General features: G+C 42.2%; 1 protein-coding gene across 3 annotated transcripts in view; it reads left to right on the top strand.

Moving 5' to 3' along the window:
• SAP130 (Sin3A-associated protein, 130kDa) overlaps positions 1-23652 on the top strand; it is a 102068-nt gene that overhangs the window by 12375 nt on the left and 66041 nt on the right. For all 3 annotated transcript variants that reach the window (XM_014550401.1, XM_014550404.1, XM_014550402.1), the window contains exons 4-10: positions 510-621; positions 1660-1784; positions 3825-3949; positions 14261-14408; positions 14571-14661; positions 14836-14940; positions 20192-20333. In XM_014550401.1, the coding sequence (XP_014405887.1) occupies positions 510-621; positions 1660-1784; positions 3825-3949; positions 14261-14408; positions 14571-14661; positions 14836-14940; positions 20192-20333 (848 nt within the window). The remainder of the gene's footprint in view (positions 1-509; positions 622-1659; positions 1785-3824; positions 3950-14260; positions 14409-14570; positions 14662-14835; positions 14941-20191; positions 20334-23652) is intronic.

A 23652-nucleotide genomic window follows, 5' to 3' on the forward strand; every position in this document is an offset into this window, starting at 1 on the left:
CCCCCACACACACACTCCTGAGAAGCACTGGCATTGGGGTGGGAGAATTTGAAGAAGGGGTGTTTGAGGGTGAGCTGAAGAACTGGTAGGGAAGTGCTTGCTTGATGCTAATTGACATTTACTTAGAAACAGAGCATAAAGAATGGGTGACTGCAGTGGCATGCGAAGGCTATGGTGAGAACAGGAAAAATAAGCTTTTGGCCAAGACAGAAAACAAGCCTGAAAGACTAATACTGAAGATGAGAGTGTCCAAAAGTGGCCAGTCTGTTGTGTCATCTGTCCCAGGGTCTAGCTAGTGGGTGTGTTGTCGGTCACTCACCGTGCCTGCCAGCACAGGCCACCATGCAGTGTGCCGTGGGGAAGAGCTCACCGTCCTTTCCCTGGCGACACCCCATCTGAAAGGAGCAGCCTGGTCCCCATTTGGAGACAGCTGGCTTCCCAGAAGCAACGTCTAAGCAACAGGTGCTACGACTAAGCAGGTAGATGACATTGCAGCCTGTCCGTTGCAGGGCCATCCCAGTAACCTGCATCACATCATGACCACCAATGTGCAGATGTCCATTATCCGCAGCAGTGCTCCTGGGCCCCCTCTACACATTGGAGCTTCTCATTTACCTCGAGGTAAAGTCTGCACGTTTTGTTCAAATTCTCAAAATACAGTATGCGTTTGGTAGACACAAAACATATCCGGAATCAGTTTAATCGCATTACAAGACAGCAGAAATTAGTGCAGTACATGTTTTTAGCATCGTCCAGTATGTGCATATTATAGATACAACAAGTATGTGTACGTGTGTGTAAACTTAAAGCAATTTAGATTTTTAATGTCTAAAAAATGTCCTTTTTAATGAACTCCTCAAGGCTATGATAGCCTAAATATGGTCTTATTTTTAATAAATTGCAAATACAAATACTGATTAGTTGCAAATACTAATTCCTATATGTTTAAAGTTTAGTGATAACAGTTAACCAAAATTTTCTACTCCCTTAGCAGTAAGATGAATTTATTCTTACAGTTAAGTTCAAATCAGTGATGAGTTACTAAATTTAATGAGTTTTCTCAACTACTTGGTGAAAAATTATTACCTTCTAATGGAGAGTATAAAATCATTGCTTGCAAAATTAGATTAACAAATACAAAATCAGGTTTACTCTGTCTTAACGTAACTTAGTAAGTCACAGGGTGAGGCTCACAGATGGCAAGGCATCTGTGTAAGATGGAAGCTGTTTTCATGAATATACTAAGACATCGTCCGCCTTGGCACAGTGTTGGCATTTGCACTGACGGTGCAAAGGCAGTGGTGGACCCAGTGAGCTCTCCCTGTCTGTCTGGTGCTTAGACTGTTGGAGCGGTGGCCTGCATCAGCAGTGGCACCAACCAGGCTACTCACTGCTTCATTGCTACATACTTGCAGCTAAAAAATAACAAAAAAGCAGCCAATTTCATTTAATAATGTCTTTCAAGAAGCAATACAGATCAATAAACTTGTTAAATCTCAGTCCTTGAGTGCACATTTTCTTAGTTTTTTATGTGATGAAATAGGAAGAATTTCCACTGAATACTGACATTGAGTTTTAGAAATTCTGATTATATTCCCAAGGAATATAATGAGAAGTATTTAAATTTTGAGTCTACTAATGAAAAAAAATTTTCTCCAGGTGCAGCAGCTGCTGCTGTGATGTCTAGTTCTAAAGTAACCACAGTCCTGAGGCCGACTTCCCAGTTGCCAAATGCTGCAGCAGCTCCATCAGCAGTCCAGCACATCATTCACCAGCCAATCCAGGTGCGTGTAGGGTGTGGGGAGTCAGCCAGGAAGTGTGAATGCCTACTCGGAGTCACTCCTTCTGCTGGGCACAGTGAGTGTCCTTGGACCTCAAGTGACTTTCAGTCTAGTTGGGAAGATGTAGGGAAGGTTGAATTGTGTACAGTGTCTGATCCTCTGTAAGAATTTAGAAGAGGTAGTAAAGAAAATTCGCTTTTTTTTTTTTAAATCATCACCTGAGGATTTATGTTTTTATTGATTTTAGAGAAAGGAAGGGAGAAAGAGAGAGAAACATCAGTGTGAGAGAAACATGCATCAGTTGCCTCCCGTATGTTCCTGACCAGGATCAAACCTGAAACCTTTTGGTGCACGAGATGACACTCCAACCAGCTGAGCCACACTGGCCAGGGCAAGGCTTTCTGTTAGGATGAGTGTGGTCATGGGGATTCAGAGAAGTGAGGGGGCAATACAATGAACAGTGGCAGGGAAGACAGGGAAGGTTATAGACAATGCTTATTAGCAAAGGCAGTTAGAACTGAGCGGCTTTCATTTGAACCCCTGAATGTTTTATGCACATATGTGTACTTTTTTAGGAAAACAGTCTATGTATGCTTTTCAGCTTCTTTTCAAGGAAATTTGCAGTCTCAGTACTACTGAAGTATAATGCATGATTAAGTGATATTGTGGTGTCTCAAATCAGAACTCTTAAGATATGGAGTGAAAACTTGATTTTGTACGCTGCAGAGAGCTACTTAAGTTTTTTGAATAGAGTAATGTATGGTCAGACAAGTATCTGTGAAAGATTAACATAACTGAATTACATGTAGGAGGTAGAAATTGAAATGCTTTTGGGGACCAGATTGGTAATATGTATCAAAACAGGTTTAAAACAATAAGGAAAAGTGCTGATTAGGACACTGGGTAGTACATGTCCAGCCTAGAGCTTTCTAATTAAGACAAAAGACCTTGCTGGCTAACAAAACATTTGGAAACTGATTAGGCCCCCCAGGAGGATCTATGGCATATAGGGAGGATTGGAGAAGGAGAACCAAACGAGGAAGACAGTGAAGCAGCTCTCGTGTAAGACAACAAGCTGTAACCATAGGCACATAGGTAAGAGGTTGGAAGGTGAAGCACAGAGATCAAGAATGGGCAGAGTTTGCCTGGCTGTGCGGCTCAGTGGTTGAGCATTGACCCATGAGCCAGGAGGTCACGGTTTGATTCCGGTCACGGCCACATGCCTGGGTTGCAGGCTTGAACCCCAGGAGGTGGCATGCAGGAGGCAGCCGATCAATGATTCTCTCTCATCATGATGTTTCTCTCTCTCTCTCTCCTTTCCTTTCTCTGAAATCAATAAAAAATATTGTGACTTTTTTTTAAAAAAGGAATGGGCAGAGTTTTCAGATTTAAGTATATGTAACAAGGTCAAAAAAGAGGTACCGCTGAGAGGAGCTCAGATGAATGGAAGAATTGACAGTGGACAAGCAGGGGAAGCCCGTGTGGAGCTCAGTTGTCAGGTGAAGGTCTTACACACACGTAGCGGTAAGGGGAGTGTGTCCGTGTGAACGCCTCCAGAGAGCATCTGGGCACTGAATCTTGGCCAGCAAGAATGCCGCCACTGTATGTTTGCCTTTAGTACGCTGACGTGGATGCCCTGAGGGTCAGCCGCTCTGTCCAGTGGCTGAGGAGGCCCTCTGTGGACAGCACTGGTTGCATGGTAGTGTAAAATGTCTGCACCAGGGCCAACAGCAGACTGTGGGAAATCTGGATCTGAAAGGTTCAGTCCAGTTTGTACTGACACTGATAGTAGGACAGAATTTTTAATCCAGTTGTACTTAGAAAGAAGGGACTTGTGTTTTATCCAACCAAAATTGGATTTCTTTTTTATAATTCTGACTCTTGTATAACAGCATATCCAAAAAGAGAATTCCTTAATAAGAATGGGACATAAACATACTTACTTGAAGGCCCAAGTTTCAAAGTGTACTTTTAGTGTTTGGCTTACTATATTTTATTTTGATTTTTGTTTTAAGTGAAATATTTTTTTCTCTACCTTGGTAGTCTCGTCCACCTGTGACGACTTCTAATACCATCCCTCCTGCTGTGGTAGCAACTGTCTCAGCCACCAGAGCTCAGTCTCCAGTCATTACTACAACAGCAGCACATGCTACTGATTCAGCACTTAGGTATGTTTGGGGGTTTGATGATCAAGCCATTCTTCCTTCTCCTTCTCTCCGTTTTTCCTTTCCATCCTTAATGCCTTTTTCTGACTCAATACTTATTGAGTCCTTTTTAAAATGAGCTATTTGGTGCTCTAATTACTGAGGATAAAACAAATTCCTGCCTCAGAGTTTCTATTTTTAGGGCTTGGCGACACAATAAATATATATATATGTATACTTCTTTAGATGATGAAAAACGTTTTTGGGGAAAATTAGGTAGGGTGAATGACATTAGGAGTGATAGAGTAAGCACTACAGGAGGCTTAATTTTTCATAAGGTGACCAGGGAGGGCTTTGTTGAATACATTTGAGAAGATGTGATGAAGTAAACCATATGGCTGTTGGGCTGAGAGCATTCTATGGTGGGGCCCTGAGACAGGATATGTTTGCCCATAAATGAGCAGCAGGAGATTATTTTAGTAGTTTACAGGGTTCCCAAATCACGTAGGGTATTATGGCCCACACTGCAATTTGGACTTTGCTGGGTGTCAGTGGAGAGCCTTAGTGGAGTTTGAGCAGGGCAGTGCCATGATCTGAAGTTTTAGTAGGATCAGCCTGGTTGCTGGATAGAGGAGGCTTTAGAGAGGCAAAGTTAGAAACAGGAATTGTTTAGAAGGGCATGGCAGAAATCCAAGAGATGATTGTTGGGGGTAAAATGGTATGGTTTAGATTCTGAATAGAATTTTCTAAGATAGTCAAGAGGATTTTGGAGGAATTGCATAGAGAACTGTGGAAGAAAGAAAAGAGTTAGGATTATGCCAGCACTAGTTGGGCTTGCAGCTAGGAGGGTGGAGTTGCATTAACTTCAAATGGAGAACAGTGGGGGGATAAGTTTTGGGGAGGAAGTCCAGACTTTGGTTCTGGGTATTTTAAGGTTGTACTGACTTCTGAGCATCCAAGTGGAGATACTGAGATAGGATAATATACGACTTTGGAGCCAGGGAGGAGTTCTGGAGTAGAAAATTTAGGGTGACAATATAGTTTGGCAAGAGGTTTATGAGGGAAAAATAGCTCCCAGTTGAGAGAGCTGTAGGGGAAGAAGTGTTCACAGGAGAACCAAGATTCATTAGGGCAGGAAGGTAAGGATATATATTCAGAGATGAGGTGGAGGATACATGGGATTTTACTAAAGATGAATTTTTACTAAAGATGAAGTTCCGGTGTTCTTTCTTGATTTGTCATTGCTTCTGTGGATGCCAGGGAAAACCTTTGGCAGTAGAAACACAAAGTGATTCACTAAAGGAAAGAAGGAGTAGTAGGTATGAGGAATAGAGCTGTCAAAAACTAGAGACTCTCCATAAAACTCCATTACCAGGTGGAGGCAGGAGAGACTAGAACAGCGGGGAGTCTGGGACTGTGCCTGAATTTCTTCTTTCTGGACCAAGTACATTGAGAGGAAACAAGGACAAGAAAGCAAATTTAGAAAGAAGGTTGTATTTTAGGTCACTGGGTTTCTCGGGGACTATCAAATGGCTATGGTGAACAGGTGGTTGAAGAGAGAATGGATTTGGAAGTCATTGACCTACAAAGAAATGTGTGAGGTATCTGAGTCTATTCAGGAGAAATCAATAGATTGTTAGGGTCTAGAACCAAACTGAAGGAAATAACATTTAAATGCAGAATAGTGCCTAGAACTCAGCTAGTAAATGATAGTGCCTATTAGCTCTATCATTTACTAGCTGTGTGATATAAGGCAAGCTTCTCAGCTTCCCTCATTTTTAGTCCCCTCTTCAATAAAATGAGGACACGTTACTTCTTTAGTAATTTAATATATTGCCTGAGGTACAAAGAGACACAACTACCCAACGTAAAATAGACTCTGTGTAATCATTTTAACTTTATATTACCTTTAAAAAGTTAATAGATTCAGATGGTATGTTGAAACTCAAAGGCATAAATATGTATACAATGAAAACTAGGGCTAAAGTGGGGTTATTTTCCTGTGTTATTGGAGCATCTGTTTTTTCTAGTATATTGAGTTTTTAATAAAAAATGGACATTGAATTTTGTCAGATTGTTTCAGCATTTATTCATACAACAAATGTGTGTATACCAGTCAGTGCTCTAGACACTGGAAATACATTAGTGAAACAGACAAAAACCCTAATGATCAGATGATTTTACTACTTACATAAATGTGATAAATTTCTAGTATCTAACTCCCTTTGAATTCTGGAGATAAAAATTTAAGCAGACCATTTTCCATAGACTGAATAGAATAAAATTTTGAAGTACTATCTCCCAGAAAAGCAACAGGCCCAGATTATTTCACTGAATTCTACCAAATTCCCAAAGAGCAGATAAGCCAATGATGATTAAACTGATTCAAGACAGAAAAAGAAGGAAAGTTAAAATAAAAATTTAAGTAGTAGGTGGCTGTTAAATGATTCAATCTTTTCTATCAGTATTTGATTATTTTGTTGTTTTTCATTACTTGGTGGAATGAAATTCTCTTACTTTCTTCGAGAAGGGCTTATAGGTATGGAATAGAGTGCGTCATCTCAGAGGGAAGGTGGGAGGGGCGGAGAGGGGAGGTAATCAACCAAGGACCTTGTTTGCATATATGTATGGCCCATGGACACAGACAATGGGCCTGTGAGGGCCTGGGGCAGGCAAGAGGGGACCAGTGGGGGGAAACGGGATATATATATAATACTTGCAACAATAATTATTTTTTTTTTTTAAAAAAAAAGAGGGGCTTATAGGATCCTGTGGAGTTGAACAGGGACAGCCACAGCTAATTTGGAGCAGGTTGGGGTTCCTGTTCCACCCTGCCTGGGGGGCAAAAGCTGGTTCCATACTGACCTTTTGGTGTGTGAAATTTTTCTTCAGCATCTGCGTGGGAAGGCGGTGGTTGAGGGGGTAAGAGATCAACCAAAGGATCAATTTCTGGGTTTTCTGTTGTGTTCCATTGGTCTATATGTCTGTTCTTGTGCCAGTACCAGGCAGTTTTGAGAACAGTGGCTTTATATTATAGCTTGATATCTAGTATTGTGATCCCTCCAACTTTGTCCTTCTTTCCCAAGATTGCTGTGGCTATTCGGGGTCTTTTTTATTCCATATAAATTTTTGGAGAATTTGTTCTAAGTCTTTGAAGTATGCTGTTGGTATATTAATGGGGATTGCATTGAACCTATAGATTGCTTTGGGTAGTATGGACATTTTAATGATGTTGATTCTGCCAATCCATGAACATGGTATATTCTTCCATTTGTTTATGTCCCCTATTTCTTTCAGTGTCCTGTAATTTTCTGAGTACAGGTCCTTTACCTCCTTGCTTAAATTTATTCCTAGGTATCTTAATTTTTTTGTTGCAATGGTAAATGGGATTGTTTTTTTAGTTTCTCTTTATGTGAGTTCATTATTGATGTATAAAAAAGGCGTAGGTTCTGGGTGTTAATTTTGTATCTTGTTACATTGCCGAATTCATTTATTAGTTTTAGTAGTTTTTTGATGGAGTCTTTAGAGTTTTCTATGTACAATATCATGTCATCTGTGGATAATGACAATGTTACTTCTTTTCCAATTTGGATGCCTTTTATTTCTTCTTCTTGTCTGATTGCTCTGGCTAGCACTTCAGTACTATGTCGAACAGGAGTGGTGAGAGGGGGCATCCCTGTCTTGTTCCTGTTCTTAGGGGAAATGGTTTTAGTTTTTGCCCACTAAGTATGATGTTGGCTGAAGGTTTGTCATATGAGGTTTTTATTATGTTGAGGTATGATCTCTCTATTCACACTTTGCTAAGAGTATCAGGAAAGGGTGTTGAATTTTGTCAAATGCCTTTTCTGCATCAATTGATATGATTATATGATTTTTGTCTCTCAGTTAGTTTATGTGATTTATAACATTTATTGTTTTGCAGATATTGTACCAGCCTTGTATCCCTGGAATAAATCCCACTTGGTCATGGTGTATGATCTCTCTAATATAATGCTGGATCCCATTTGCTAGAATTTTGTTGAGGATTTTAGGATCTATGTTCATCGGGGGGATTGGCCTGTAATTCTCTTTCTTTGTAGTGTCTATCTGGTTTTGGTGGGATTAGGGTGCTGGCTTCATAGAAAGAGCTTGGAAGTATGCCTTCCTCTTGAATTTTTTGGAATAGTCTAAGGAGAATAGGTTTTAGTTCCTCTTTGAATGTTTGGTAAAACTCCCCCGTGAAGCCCTCTGGCCCTGGAGTTTTGTTTGCTGGGAGCTTTTTGATGACTGCTTCGATTTCCTCTTTATCTGCCTATTGAGATTTTTTTATTCTTCTTCATTGAGTTTTGGAAGGTCGTATTTTTCTAGGAATATTTCCTCTAGGTTGTTTAGTTTGTTGGAGTAGAGTTGTTCATAGTATTTTTTTTTTATAATCCTTTGTATTTCTGTTGGGTGTGTTGTTATTTCACCTCTTTCATTTCTGATTTTGTTTATTTGGGGCCTCTCTCTATGTTTCTTGGTGAGCCTGGCTAGAGGTTCATCAATCTTGTTTATCCTTTCAAAGAACCAGCTCTTGGTTTCATTGATTTTATGTATTGTTTTTTTGGTCTCTATGTCATTTATTTCTGCTCTAATCTTTATTATCTCCTTCCTTCTGCTCACTCTGGGGTTTTCTTGTTGCTCTCTTTCTAATTCTTTGAGCTGTAGATTTAGATGATTTACTACCATTTTTTCTTGTTTGTTGAGGTTTAATAGCATGCTAGTGTTTGAATCTTTGTGGTTGTTTTTTTTTTTTTTTGTAGTTGATTTCTAATATTATGCCACTGTGATATGAGAAGATGCGTGATATGATTTCAGTCTTCCAGAATTTGGAGAGTCTTTGCCTGTGACCCAATATGTGGTCTATCTTTGAAATTGTCCCATGTGCACTTGAGAAAAATGTATATTCTGTAGCTTTGGGATGAAATGTTCTGAAGATGTCAATTAAGTCCATCTGATCTAGTGAGTCATTTGGGATTGCTGTTTCTTTACTGGTTTTTTTTTGTCTAGAGGATTTATCTAGTGATGTCAGCGGGTTATTAAAGTCCCCTACTATGACTGTATTACTGTTGATCTCTCCCTTGATATCTTCCAGAAGTTTTATATATTTGGGTGCTCCTGCATTAGGTGCATATATGTTTACCAGGATTATGTTCTCTTGTTGTATTGATCCCTTTAGTATTATGAAGTGCCCTTCTTTATCTCTTGTTATGGCCTTCACTTTGAGGTCTATTTTGTCAAATATAAGTATTGCTACCCCTGCTTTGTTTTCATTTCCATTTGCCTGAAATATATTTTTGCATCTCTTCACTTTCAGTCTGTGTGAGTCTCTTGTTCTGAGGTGGGTCTCTTGTAGACAGCATATATATGGGTCATGTTTTTTTTTTTTTTAATATTTTATTTATTTTTTACAGAGAGGAAGGGATAGAGATAGAGAGTTAGAAACATCGATCAGCTGCCTCCTGCACATCTCCTACTGGGGATGTGCCTGCAACCCAGGTACATGCCCTTGACCAGAATCGAACCTGGGACCTTTCAGTCCGCAGGCCAACGCTCTATCCACTGAGCCAAACCGGTTTCGGCTGGGTCATGTTTTTTTATCCATTCAGCCACTCTATGCCTTTTGATTGGAGCATTTAGTCTGTTTACATTTAAAGTTAATATTGATAGGTACTTGTAGCCATTTTTATTTTTTGTTCTTTCTTTCTCCTTTTTTTTCTTCTATTTATTTATTTATTTATTTTTTTTATTTTTTTTATTTTTTTTATTAAATCTTTATTGTTCAGGTTACATTTGTTCCTCTTTTTTTCCCCCCATAACTCCCCTCCTCCCAGTTCCCGCCCCACCCTCCACCCTCACTCCCCACCCACTGTCTTCATCCATAGGTGAGTCAGTCCATTCCCTTTCTATGTCCCTGATTCATTATAATCACCAGTTCATTCTGTACATCAGATTATTTATTCACTTGGTTCTTAGATTCACTTGTTGATAGATGCATGTTTGTTGTTCACAATTTGTATCTTTACCTTTTTCTTCTTCCTCTTCTTAAAGGATACCTTTCAGCATTTCGTATAATACTGGTTTAGTGGTGATGAACTCCTTTAGCTTTTCCTTATCTGTGAAGCTCTTTATCTGACCTTCAATTCTGAATGATAGCTTTGCTGGATAAAGTATTCTTGGTTGTAGGTTCTTGGTATTCAGCACTTTGAATATTTCTTGCCATTCCCTTCTGGCCTGCCAAGTTTCTGTTGAGAAATCAGCTGACAGTCGTATGGGTATTCCCTTGTAGGTAATTGAGTCTCTTTCTCTTGCTGCTTTTAAGATTCTCTCTTTGTCTTTTGCTCTTGGCATTTTAATTATGATGTGTCTTGGTGTGGTCCTCTTTGGATTCCTTTTGTTTGGGGTTCTCTGCGCTTCTTGGACCTGTAAGTCCATTTCTTTCACCAGGTGGGGGAAGTTTTCTGCCATTATTTCTTCAAATAGGTTTTCAATATCTTGCTGTCTCTCATCTTCTGGCACCCCTATTATTCTGATGTTGGTACGCTTGAAGCTGTCCCAGAGGCTCCTTACACTATCTTCGTATTTTCGGATTCTTTTTTCATTTTGCTTTTCCGGTTGGGTGTTTTTTGCTTCTTCGCATTTCAAATCTTTGACTTGATTCTTGCGCTCCTCTGGTCTGCTATTGGGTGTCTGTATAATATTCTTTATTTCAGTCCGTGTATGCTTAATTTCTAGTTGGTTCTTTATCATAGCATCGAGGGTCTCATTAGTTTTCGTGACTCTCTCCTCAAGTTTATTGACAGCTTCTAGCACATTTTTGCAAGCCCTCAAAATTGCGATTTTTAGCTCTATATCCTCCATTTCTGTCATGTTTTTTTGTCTCCGCATTTTTTATGCTTTCTTGGTGCACCCCCTAGTGGTCTTTGTGCGCAGTCTTGTTCTAGTTGAGCCTTGATTGTTGTAGTTAATACTAGAGGGATTTGACCACCAGGCCGACTGGCTGTGTGAATCAGCTGTGTCTGCCGCGGAAAACTTCTGTCCTCTGGGGAGGTGCTAATCTAGCCTTTGCCTGAGGCGATCTGGCAAATGGCTCTGCGCAGGGCTTGGGCGGGGCGGGCTCAACAGGGCGGGCGGGCGGAGGGAGCGGTTATGGCCCCTCTCAGTCCCGTTCCCAGAGGCTCTGCTTCTCAGAACCCCCGGAACCGCTGCAAACCTCGGAGGGAAAGCTGCCTTCCAACTGATGCCAGACACTCCCGCTTCTCCCGTTTGGGTCCGAGTCCCCAGCGATTCGCCCGTATCTGGAGCTCAGAGTCTGAGACTCCCCCCTGACCGAAAACGACAACCGCGCTCTCAGCCACCAGCCCGCTTTGCGCGCGCACCTCCGCACCTGAGTTTTTTCCACACTGCGCCTCCTCTGAGCCTCGTTGTGCTGTTGTTTTTCCTTCTAGTTGAAGAGTCTCTCCTCAGCCAGCCTTCCTGTGGTTCTGGGTGATGTCCGTTCCGTCTTTTAGTTGTATTTTTGAAGTGGTTGTTTGCGGCAGCAGTCTCCGGTGTTTACCTATGCCGCCATCTTGGTCTCTCCAAAAATCTTTTTCTTCTATTTATAACAGTCCCTTTAGCATTTCTTGTATTGCTGGCTTGGTAGTGATAAATTCCCTTAGCCTTTTTTTTTTGTCTGTGAAGTGCCTTATTTCTCCTTCAATTTTGAATGATAGCCTTGCTGGATAAAGTATTTTGTATTCAGTCCCTTGTGTTGCATCACTTTGTATACTTCCTTTCATTCCTTTGTGGCCTGATGTGTTTCTGTTGCAAAATCATTTGATAATCTAATGAGAGATCCCGTGTATGTAACTTTCTGTCTTTCTCTTGCAGCCTTTAAGATTCTCTCTTTATCATTAACGTTGGCCATTGTAATTACGTGTCTTGATGTGGGTCTTTTTGGGTTCATCTTGTTTGGCTCTCTCACTTGTGTACTTTTTTTCTTCCCCACATCAGGGAAGTTTTCTGACATTATTTCTTCAAATAGGTTTTCGAACCCTTGTTCCTCTTCCCGTCGGTCTGGCACTCCTATTATACATCTGTTGATTTGTTTCATGTCCCAAAGCTCCCTCAGGTTCTCCTGTCTTTTGATTTTTTTCTCCAATTTCAGTTCAGATTGGGAGGATTTTGCTTCCCTGTCTTCGAATTTGCTAATTCTGCCCTCTGCTTCTCCTAGTCTACTGTTGAACACTTCCATGGAGGTTTTTATTGTAGCTATATCATTCTTTATTTCTTCCTGGTTCTTGCATAGGTTGTTGATTTTCTCATCCATCCGGTTCATGAATTGTATGACCCTTCTCTGAATTCTTTTTCTGACATATTGGCATGCCTCTGTTTCATTTAGTACTTTTCTGGCGATTTCTCCTTTTCTTTCCTTTGGGTTTGTTTGTTTGTTTGTTTGTCTCCCCATTTTTGCTCTCTCTTTCTGCTGACTTTGTTATCCTGTTAAGTGTTCTTGCTGTTGTTGAGTTTTAGTCACTTGTTGCCAGTTAATTTGACATTTGCATTGGTAACCTTTTAAATCATTAGACAGTCACAAATAATTTTTTATCATTTGGTAAGAAATGGTGTAAAATTGTGGGGCAGGGGTTTCAGTACTTCAGGTGTCACAGGTTAAGCTGCTCTGAATCAAGGTTGTCTGTAATCTTCCCTGATAACAGTGAAAACCTTGGTGTGTATCTTTAGCTTTCTCCATAGAGCACAGTGTGTTTATCACAGTAACTTGTGGCCTGGTGCACGAATTTGTGCACATTGAAAGGAAATTAATTAGAAGAAATATTTTAATATCGCTATTCACCCTTTATCTGTAATCGAAGTGTCAACCAAATTCACAATCGACAATGACAGATGGAAACACACGCATGCAATTGATGCCAGGAGAGCTTTATATGTATTGTGCATGTGTGATTTAACTTAGCCTTTTATAGATATAGAATGAACTTGCTTAATTAGACCTGCTTTCTGATGCAGCTAAACTTTTTCCAGCCCAGTGAAGCACCCCAACTTCTCTTTCAGGTAGTTGTCAGCAGCACAGCAGTAAATATCAACACGAAGCAGATTATTATTGTAGATCACACAGGGAGAACAAAGGGTGAAATATTTAACTGCAGCAGTGTTTGACTATATTCTGTGCAGTGAGAAAACCTGCAGTCATTTTCAAGGTCTACCATTTCTTTTCAGTCAGGTCAAGTTTCTAAGCTTTCTAAATCTCTGTTTTCCGGCTAATGAGAAGAAAACAGGATTCTGCCGAGTCTCCTATCTACCTACTCCAGGACTTCTGTGAGGGTCAAATGAGATGAGGCACGGGAAAACGCTTCACAGACATTTGGTTAGAGTGTGAAATGTTTGCACCTGGTTATAAAGCAAGTCGTGTTCCTGGGCTGAAGAAGCTGCAAGGTGGCTAATTGCTAGGGAGAGGAAGCTACCTAACATCATTACCTGGTACCCACAGTGACCGTTTCTGGGCTGGGCTGCGCTGTGGGCCGCAATCTGTGGATCTCGGCAGCATTGGCTGCGATTTGGTGGGGTTTTACTCCAAGGTGGTGGCTGGGCCTGTGTCCTACTTAGAGGAAACCAAGTGTTGCTTTGTCAGCGCCAGGTCCACACTGCCGTTTCTGTAAATGGCAAGTGTGTGTCACGGCAGCTCCTGTGTTGAGTGTCTGCCCCTGGTGTCAGTGTGCGCCATAGCAACCAGTCGGACGGGCGGAGGGACACAGCATATTAGCCTATTATATATATAGATGCTTCCTTGAGATTGTCATAGAGCTTTGATTTAGCTATATGGAGGGTGCTGAGAATGACCTAGGTTTAACTTCTTCAGGTCATGTTGATTGCTTTTGAAATGGGGCTCACAGTTTCAGAAGAGAAACTTGATGGGCCATTTACTTTATTGGTTCGACAATGGACCTCACAGACCTCTGAAAAAATACAACTCTCCCTGGCTAGTGGTTGAATGGTTAGAGCATTGGCCCACTGTCCAAAAGGTTGTGGGTTTGATTCCCTGTCAAGGGTGCACACCTGGGTTGCAGGTTCAATTCCCAGCCCTGGTCGTGACACACATGGGGGGCTAACAGTCCATGTGTCTCTTGGGTCAATGTTTCTCTCTCTCTCTCTCTCTCTCTCTCTCCCCCTCTCCCCCCCCCCCCCCCTTTTTCCTTCCTCCCCCTTCCTTTCCACTCTCTCTAAAATTCAAGGGAGTAAGTACCAGGGAGTAAGTGGCGTCGGTGCCTGAGCTGTGTCTGTAGACAAGTTATAGATCACGTCTGTCTGTCTTTTCAGTCGGCCAGCTTTGTCTATCCAGCACCCACCATCTGCGGCCATCAGCATTCAGCGCCCCCCCCAGTCACGGGATGCAGCAACAAGAATCACACTGCCCTCGCACCCTGCCTTAGGGACACCAAAGCAGCAGCTTCACACCATGGCTCAGGTAAACCAGAGGGGAGAACTGTCTGCGTGCTTCTGCTATGGTTCAAGTGAGGACTGTGCAAAAGTCGCGAAGCACATGCAATACTGAAGGCAGTGGTTGCTTCTGAACTGGATGGAGTGGCAGGTGCTCGTCTGTAACTCTGTGTTCTGGGTCTCCCCACAGAAAACAATCTTCAGCACGGGCACCCCAGTGGCTGCGGCGACAGTGGCACCTATTTTGGCGACCAACACAATCTCTTCAGCAACCACAGCCGGTGAGTCAGCAGCCCTGCTCTTGCTTTCTGCCCAGTTCATTTTCACTCCTCGCTGAAAGAGTAGGCTATGAAAATTATCTTAACTTTTCCCGAGAGCTTGTCTCAGGTTTTTGAGAATCTATAATGTTCAGAGAGGCAATTGTTGAAGAATTTTCCTTTTTTCTCCCTTTTTAGGATCTGTGTCACACACACAAGCCCCCACGAGTACAATTGTTACCATGACAGTGCCCTCCCATTCATCCCATGCTACTGCTGTGACCACCTCAAACATCCCAGTTGGTAAGTGTGGTACACCCTTCAGACAGGAGCTTCAAAGGGATTTTTCAGCCCCTCTGACCAACTCTTCTTATAGATGGATAGTATTGATTTTTTTTAGTTGTTGATTTTCAAAGTAGCAGTGAATTTAACTTTTAACATTATTTGTTGTACAGATTTGGCATGACGGTAGGGAGAAAGGAATAATAATCTTTGAGAGCTCAAAGTAAACTTTAACTCTACTTTTAACTTCCTTGTGCATCAAACTACTCTTTTTATGTGTACCTTTTAAAGAAATAAATTAACTTTACTGACACAAAAACAACAGGAAAAGCCAGCAAGAAGCAGAGATCTGGAATGAGGAAAACTGATGGATTGTTCAGGAGAAATCTTTGGGTGACAGTAGTGGGAAGACAGCTAAACGTAGGCTTTCGTTGAAGTGCTGCCTCAAAACACTTGATAACTGTCTTAAAGTTTCTTCTAGGCTTCATTATTCCCCCTTTTAAATATTGTATACTTTGAATATTTTAAAAATCTTTGAAAGGTTTCTGGCAGCAGACGTTAGTCACTAGGAGCAGGGCCTGGCAAACGTCCCGTGTAGTAGGGCCATATAGTAGATGCAGGCGATGCAGGCCTCCTAGGTCTCTGCCCCAGCTGCTCGCCAGTGGCCAGTGTGAACAGGGGCTTTCTGGACACGGAAATTTGAATTTCATATAATTTTTAAGTGTCACAAAATGCTCCTTCTCCCTCAGCCACTTCAATCCGTACACCTTGCTTAGCGCAGGCTTCACGGAAGCGGTCAGCAGGCAGCATTTGGCTCTTGGGCCGCAGGTTGCCAGCCTCTATCCTAGGGGCTGTTCTCACTCTCACGGGCTCCCAGACAGACTGTGGCCTGTGAGGCTGCTCTCGCTAGTCCTCTGGCTGCAGGTTTTAGCTCTAGTGCTAGCTTCGCCTCCGGCCAGCATGATGAGCATGCCATCGTGCGCCCCCCCCCCCCCCCCCGCAAAGTAAGACTGTGTTCTGTTAGATGGCATGCTCACATGCTGAGCACTGAGGCCTCGGGGTCTAGTGGCCAGACCAGAGATGTGGCTGCCCGCCCATATATATATAATAACCTGGCTGCTCTTCTCCTTGCTTGCTTTTTGCACATGCGAGACAGACTGCAGCTGCACGGTCCTCCTACCAAACTTTGAGGACACTTTTCAGAATAATGGTAACCCAGGAAACCCTTACTCCTCTTTCAGGTAACTGGGCTGTGCCCACCCTAAATTGGTACTAAGCACCCCCCCACCCCCCAAGACAGGTAACCGAGAGGACACTGCTGCTGGCTCTTTCTCCTGTCACTGCTCACTCCAGCCTGCCACCACACTTCTTTCATGTCCCTCTGGAGTTCACTTCTCTTCTGTGGAAAGAAGTTTGTTATGTGTGTCTGGTTTCAGCAGTAATGCACTGTTATTGAGAAGATCATTGACAATTCCATATTGTCGTGTCAAACCAATGTCTGGCTATCCTGCCATTGTCGGCAGTTACCCTCAGCTGTAACCTCAGAGCCCAGCCTGTTCTTTTCTTTCTTTCTTTCTTTTTTTTTTTAAATATATTTTATTGATTTTTTACAGAGAGGAAGGGAGAGAGATAGAGAGTTAGAAACATCGATGAGAGAGAAACATCGATCAGCTGCCTCCTGCACATCTCCCACTGGGGATGTGCCCGCAACCCAGGTACATGCCCTTGACCGGAATCGAACCTGGGACCTTTCAGTCCGCAGGCCGACGCTCTATCCACTGAGCCAAACCGGTTTCAGCCCAGCCTGTTCTTTTCATGTTTTCAGTCCAGAGTCTCACGAGGGAATCTGCAGCTGTGAAGAAAATCAGACCAGTAAAGAGGGGGCAGTGTATCTTATAGGGGCGCTTTGGTTTTCTCTTGATCCCTCTGAAAAATTATTTTGAGATTAGTTCTTGTTAATGTCACTGTATCTTCCTAAGAAATCACAGTGGAAGTCACCTCACAAATGTAGCAGGAGATGGTCTGGTATCTCAGTGGTTAGAGCATTGTCCCAATACACCAAGGTTGCGGGTTCGATCCCTGGTCATAGCATATACAAGAACCAACCAATGAATGCACGAGTAAGTGGAACAACAAAATTGATGTTTCTCTCTCTCTTTCTCTATCTTCCTTCCACCCTTTCTCTCTTTTCTCTTCCTTCCCACTTTCTCTCAAATCAATAAATAAAAATTTTAAGTAAAAGTATCAGGAGACAGAACTACGATCATACATTTTTGCTAAAACTAGCAACTTTATACCTGTCCTAAGTTACTGTATTACTATATTCTATATCTACCCAGCTCATTTATTTTTGAATTTTAACCATTTACTGAATTCTAGATATGAAAATCATTTGACAGAAATACCAAAACATTTAACATCTGCCACCTTAATGTGATTGGTTTCATCTAAGTTCAATTGGGTTTATGCTCTAGTTTTGTTTTCCTCTTTTATAGTAACCCAAATACTTTTTTGTTACATCCTAATAGGATCCCTGTACAAAGGTTGAGAAGGAAAACTTGACATTAAACCTAGAGCATTGATCTTCAAGTTTAGGTCTAGGGGATATATTAAATCACCTAAGTGGTTTTTTCCAGGTGAGATTAAATATTGAATTCAGCCATTGTTTCTAATAAGAATATATTGGGTCAGGAATAAAAATGATTAACAATGAACATAGGGTTTTCTCCTCTAATGAATGCTCATCTCCAGTAGATGACCATACTGGTTTTCTCCTTCTCTGGCCCACACATGCCAGTGTCTTAGAATATACAAAGCAGAGTCAGTCACAGCATTCAGAAAATGAAATTATCTTTGGAGGTAGCATTATGGCCAAGTTATGATTTCTGCATTATATTTTTCCTTAAATTTTATTTATTTTTAATAATAGAGAATATGGCTTTTTTAATTAGAAAAAAGTAAAGATTTAAAATTTGGGATGTGTTTACGTTTATGAACCACGGTTTAGTTATCCTACAAATGACAACTGCATTCTTTGGAAGTATTATTTTTCCTGCCTTTCATGGGAAGAGTGAAAAACAAGGCTTCGTTGCTTTCCACTCAATACTCTATCTCCGACTGATGGAGAATGTGCCATTACAGCGCCTCTCTGCCTTAGCCAGCAGATACCATCATCAGTGCTCCAATTGGGCACCCAGGGCATCCTGCAGAAACTTCTCCGGCTGTCTCCCTCAGGAAACGGCTGGGCATCAATGGTGGTTTGTGCTGCTTACCTTTGGTGTTCGATGCATTGCACTGTGGGTAATGTGGGGCATCATCCTAGTCTCTAGTGGTTATGTGCCTGTCACTGGTGTAACTTGCGTCTTTACACAGATGGAACCTTTGTCCCTTTATAGCGGGTGGGGAACATCCTGCCCGTGGACCATATAAGGCCTGAGAAATCATTTGGTCTGGCCCTACCAAGGCATTAGGGGTGAGTTTATGTTTGACCAAATATAGCAGACTAATTTTTTAAATATATTTTTATTGATTTCAGAGAAGAAGGGAAAGGGAGATAGAGATAAATTATTGATCAACTGCCTCCTGTACACCCCACCCACTGGGGATCAAATCGTGACGACCTGGTTCATAGGTCAATGCTCAACCCCTGAGCCACACCAGCCAGCCTAGCAGGCTGATTTTTAAGTTAATAATTTTGTATGGCCTGAGAATGATGTTATAACTATCCAAATGGCCCTTGGCAGAGAAAAGGTTCCCCACCCCTGCTCTATGTCTCTGAGGTCACAGCTTTTATTTGCAAATTTCAAGGCATAGAGTTAACAGATAGGTCTCTTAAGAACAATAAAGTATGTCCCAGTTCAGCTATACCTTCGAAACAAAATTTGATTGTAAACTGTAGAGGAAGGCAAATTTTGAGCCTGATATTAAATTTGAAAACTCTGTTGTTTATTTTGACTTGGCTGTAAGGTATTAGATAAAGTCATAGGAAGTTCAAAATTAAATGATTATCTAGAGAAAGCCTAAGAGATGAGGAAGCTGGGACTTAGAAATTAAAATGATCTACTCAGTACTAATTAGCCACATTGCTACTTCCTTATGGACCCAATTACTTAAGGAGTAGAATGTAAGTCTTTGTCATTTCTATATCTATATTTTCATTTGTTTATGGTTTGTTTGATTTTTTAAAAAAAATATATTTTATTGATTTTTTACAGACAGGAAGAGAGAGAGAGAGAGAGTCAGAAACATTGATGAGAGAGAAACATCGATCAGCTGCCTCCTGCACATCTCCTACTGGGGATGTGCCCGTAACCCAGGTACATGCCCTTGACCGGAATTGAACCTGGGACCCTTCAGTCCACAGGCCGACACTCTATCCACTGAGCCAAATCGGTTTCGGCAATGGTTTGTTTGATTTTTTTAATAAAAAGTTTTCTCCTTCTCAAAAAAAGGATATCAAAGAAGCCAGGTCAGGGGAATGGGGCCTGGTTGCTGATATTTTTGTTAAAGGAATAATGCTGAACCCTGCTTTCACAGGGTGAATATATTATATTAGTGGACTAGAGGCCCGTTGCATGAATTCGTGCACGGGTGGGGTCCTTCTGCCTGGACAGCGATCGGGGCCATCTCGCCCAGTCCTGATTGGGGCCAGCCGGCCAGAGGGAGGGATCACAGGAGGTTGGCTGGCCGCGGGAGGTTGGCTGTGGGAGCACACTGACCACCAGGGGGCAGCTCCTGCATTGACATCTGCCCTCTGATGGTCAGTGCGCATCATAGCTACCATCTGGTTTTAACGGTCGCTTAGGCTTAGATGAGATATATATTTATCTCATCTAAATTGCCAAAATTTGTGCACGGGGGCAGGGTCCCTCAGCCCAGCCTGCACCCTCTCACAATCCGGGACCCCTCGGGGGATGCAGTCGGACATCCCTCTCACAATCCGGGGCCGCTGGCCTGCCTGCCTGCCTCATCGCCCCTAACCACCTCTGCCTCGGCCTCCGCCGCCGCAGCTTTGTCTGGAAGGATGTCCGGAATGATGTTTGGAAGGTTGTTCAGCTGTCTGGTCTAATAAGCATATTACGCTTTTATTATTATAGATTAGATTGAAATAATTTAGTTGAACCTTGTGTACTCATCTTTCATTTTTTATTTTGATTAAAACTAAAAATCCAGACTTCTTATTACTATTTGCATTAAGATTGTTGTGCAAGAATGATTTGTCTTGACAGTGAAAGCATATGAACAGTAATGTCATTGGTTTTCCTTTTTGTAGCTAAGGTGGTGCCTCAGCAGATCACACACACTTCTCCTCGGATCCAGCCTGATTACCCCACGGAGAGGAGCAGCCTGATTCCCATTTCAGGACATCGGGCCTCTCCAAACCCTGTGGCCATGGAGACTCGCAGTGACAATAGGTAGGAGGCAACGTGCCAGTTACACTGCCTCAGTGTGTCATTCATTGTTTTGATTTTTCAATATTATAAAATGTCCCACAAATATGGCATGCATGTACTTATTCTTAGTTTTAAACTAGAGGCCCGGTGCACGGATTCATGCACCGGTGGGGTCCCTCGGCCTGGCCTGTGCCCTCTCACAATCTGGGACCCTTCAGGGGATGTGGGACTGCCGGTTTCGACGCAATCCCCGCAGGTCAGGCCGAGGAACCCCACCAGTGCACAAATATGTGCACTGGGCCTCTAGTATGCATAGAAGATCTTTGGTTAATCTCTTCCGCCCTCCTCCCTTCCCTCTTAGATTCATCAATCTGCTCCATGTTTCCATGCCTGTGCATTGAGTATCTGCTCCCTGGTGGTCAGTGCACATCATAGGTACCAGTCCAACAGTCAGATACTTAGCATATTAGCCTTTTATTTATATAGGTTTTCTCCCTGAAAATAATACATTGTATTATTTCTCTTTTAGTTTTATGAAAATGTCTGTATTCAGCCATTCTCCTTTTGATGGCTGATCTCTTAGGATCTATTGTTTTGTTTTGTGTGTTTCTCTGTATAATTTATTTTAAGAGTAAAGGTTGCAGTATAATGACTCTAAATATTTCCATTTTCATCTCTGAAGAACAAAGGCATTCTTACTTAATCTTGAAAGTATAGTTACCCCTGAAACAACTTTTTAGCTTTCTATCCTCTTTCTTACATTGACATTTTTTAAGGATATGGATAGACCAGTTTTTGTAGAATATTCAGTTTGGGCTTATCAGATTGTTTTCTCATAGTTAGATTCAAGCTATGCATTTTTGGAGTGAATACCACTTGGTTGATATGCTCTTATCACTACTATTACATTAGAGAGCTCATGCTATTTTTTTGTCTCATTATTAGTTAGGTCAACATTAGTTACTTAGTGAAGATGTGATGTTTGCCAGATTCTCCTACTATAAAGGGATGTTTTTCTTTTAATTAAGTAATCTGTGTGGAAATACTTTGAGGCTATAAATATCCTTTCCCCCAATAAACTTTCACGCAATAGTTTGTTTACCGATGATTCCTGGTTAAATCAGTTGAGGGTTCTTGAAATATGTTGGTTACAAAATAGTGACTTTTTCTAACTATTGTTTCACATTTATCAGTTGACATTTTGATATAAAGATATCTTCTCATTTTCTCCCACTTATTTATTTTCTGTATTTTTTTTTTTTTTTTTTTTTTTTTTTTAGAAACAGCATAGGCTCATAGATTTGGTTTTATTCATTACTACAGTCTCAGTATCATCTATTTTGATGTTCAAATTCTCTCTGGGTTGGTCCATGGGAGCCCCTTCAGACTAGTTCCTGTGGTTTTGCCATGGCCTGGTCATTCCAGCCCTTCCCACCACCATAAGATTCTCAGGCCCCTCCTGAACTTTGTCAGCATCTTGGAGTTCACCATTTCTCCAAGGAGCCTGGTTCCTTTCATCATTTAGAAACCAAGATGTAGGCATTAGCTGTTTATTGTCGTTTTCTCTAGGCTCTTTCAGCAGGCAGAGGTAAGAAGTATGTAACGTTTTAAAAATTCTTTACTTAGCACATGGTTATACCTCTAATTCCACCCCGTCCCCTCCCCCATTGCGTACTTGCACAGGAAGTCACTTTAGCATCGGGTCACTTTTCAGTTGTCCTGTCCCATTATGGTGCGTAGGGGTGCTCATAGCTTTTCCTGTATTCCGTGTCCATCCTTTCTGCTGAGCATGACTGTTAGCTCTGAAAGGTTGGAAGTTCTTTTGGATTTCCTACTTAGATGTTTATCTCATCTACAAATAAGGACAGGTTTTTGAGGGATGAGGGAGTTTTTTTCATTTCTATTTTGTATACTTATGTTTTTCTTGTTGGCTAAACTTCCAATGTGATGTTGAATGTAGCAGAGATAGTGAGCATCCTTGTCTTGTTCCTGACCTAAATGGGAAGTCTCTGAAATTTCATAATCAATTTTTGTAGATATTGTTTTCAGTTTCAGGAACAAAGTTTTGTTTCTGTCCCGCTTTCTTAGACATTTATGTCATAAATAAGTATTGAATGCTAATTTAATAGCATTTTTTATATCTTTTGCAAAGTTTCAAGTGATTGTTCTTTTGTACATTTTTAATATGATCTAAAACATTAATAGAAATTTTGATATTGAATCATTCCTACTTTCCTGTGGTAAATCTTATTTGATCATGATGTATTTAATTTTATATAATAACTAGTGACTCAGTGCACGGATTCATGCACATTGAAAGGAAATTAATTAGAAGTTGGCCGCAGGGCGGGACTGGGTGAGACGGGCCAGGCACGCCCTGGAGCCAACCTCTCGCGGTCCCTCCCCGGCCGGCCACACCAGAGGTGGTGCCGTGGCGCAAAAGGCTTCTGTGGAATGAGTGGGGTCCCTCTGCCAGGTGGGGTCCCTCAGCCTGGCCTGCAGGGATCTGGCTGAAACCGGCTCTCCAACATCCACCAAGGGGTCCCCGAGTGTGAGAGGGCACTCTGCAAAGTTGCTGTCTTACAGGGTGTGGAACACAAACGCAAGTGTGCAGTAAACCAGATGCAGGGCTGGCAGTGCCCCAGCAGCAACATAACCCATGGCCGAAGGTGGAATCACCTGGCCCCATGAGGAATCAGGCTCCCTCCTTTCTGGTTCCAGGGTGCATCACCCAAGAACCACCACTGCCAAGTCACTACAGCTGGTCAGTTTATGCATTGAGCATCTGCCCCCTGGTGGTCCGTGCTTGTCGCAGCTACCGGTCAGATGGGAACTTAGCCTTTTATATATATATATATACTAGAGGCCCGGTGCACAAAAATTTGTGCACTTGGGTGGAGGGTCCCTCAGCCCGGCCTGTGCCCTCTCGCAGTCTGGGACCCCTCGGGGGATGACCACGTGCTGGCTTAGGCCCGTTCCCCCGGGGGGATTGGGCCTAAGCTGGCAATCAGACATCCCTCTGGCAGCCCGGGAGCCCTCGGGGGATGTCCACTTGCTAGTGGGGAGCAGGCCTAAGCTGCAGTCTGACATCCTTAGTGCTGCTGAGGAGGCGTGAGAGGCTCCCACCACCACTGATGTACTGGCAGCCGTCAGCCTGGCTTGTGGCTGAGCAGAGCTCCTCCTGTGGGAGTGCACTGACCACCAGGGGGCAGCTCCTGCATTGAGCATCTGCCCCCTGGTGGTCAGTGTGTGTCATAGTGACCAGTCATTCCCAGTCTTTCTGCTGTTAGGGTCAGTTTGCATATTACCCTTTTATTATATAGGATAGAGGCCTGGTGCA

The sequence above is a fragment of the Myotis brandtii genome, unplaced genomic scaffold (genome assembly GCF_000412655.1).
Source record: "Myotis brandtii unplaced genomic scaffold, ASM41265v1 scaffold600, whole genome shotgun sequence".
In the NCBI taxonomy this organism is placed as follows: domain Eukaryota; kingdom Metazoa; phylum Chordata; class Mammalia; order Chiroptera; family Vespertilionidae; genus Myotis; species Myotis brandtii.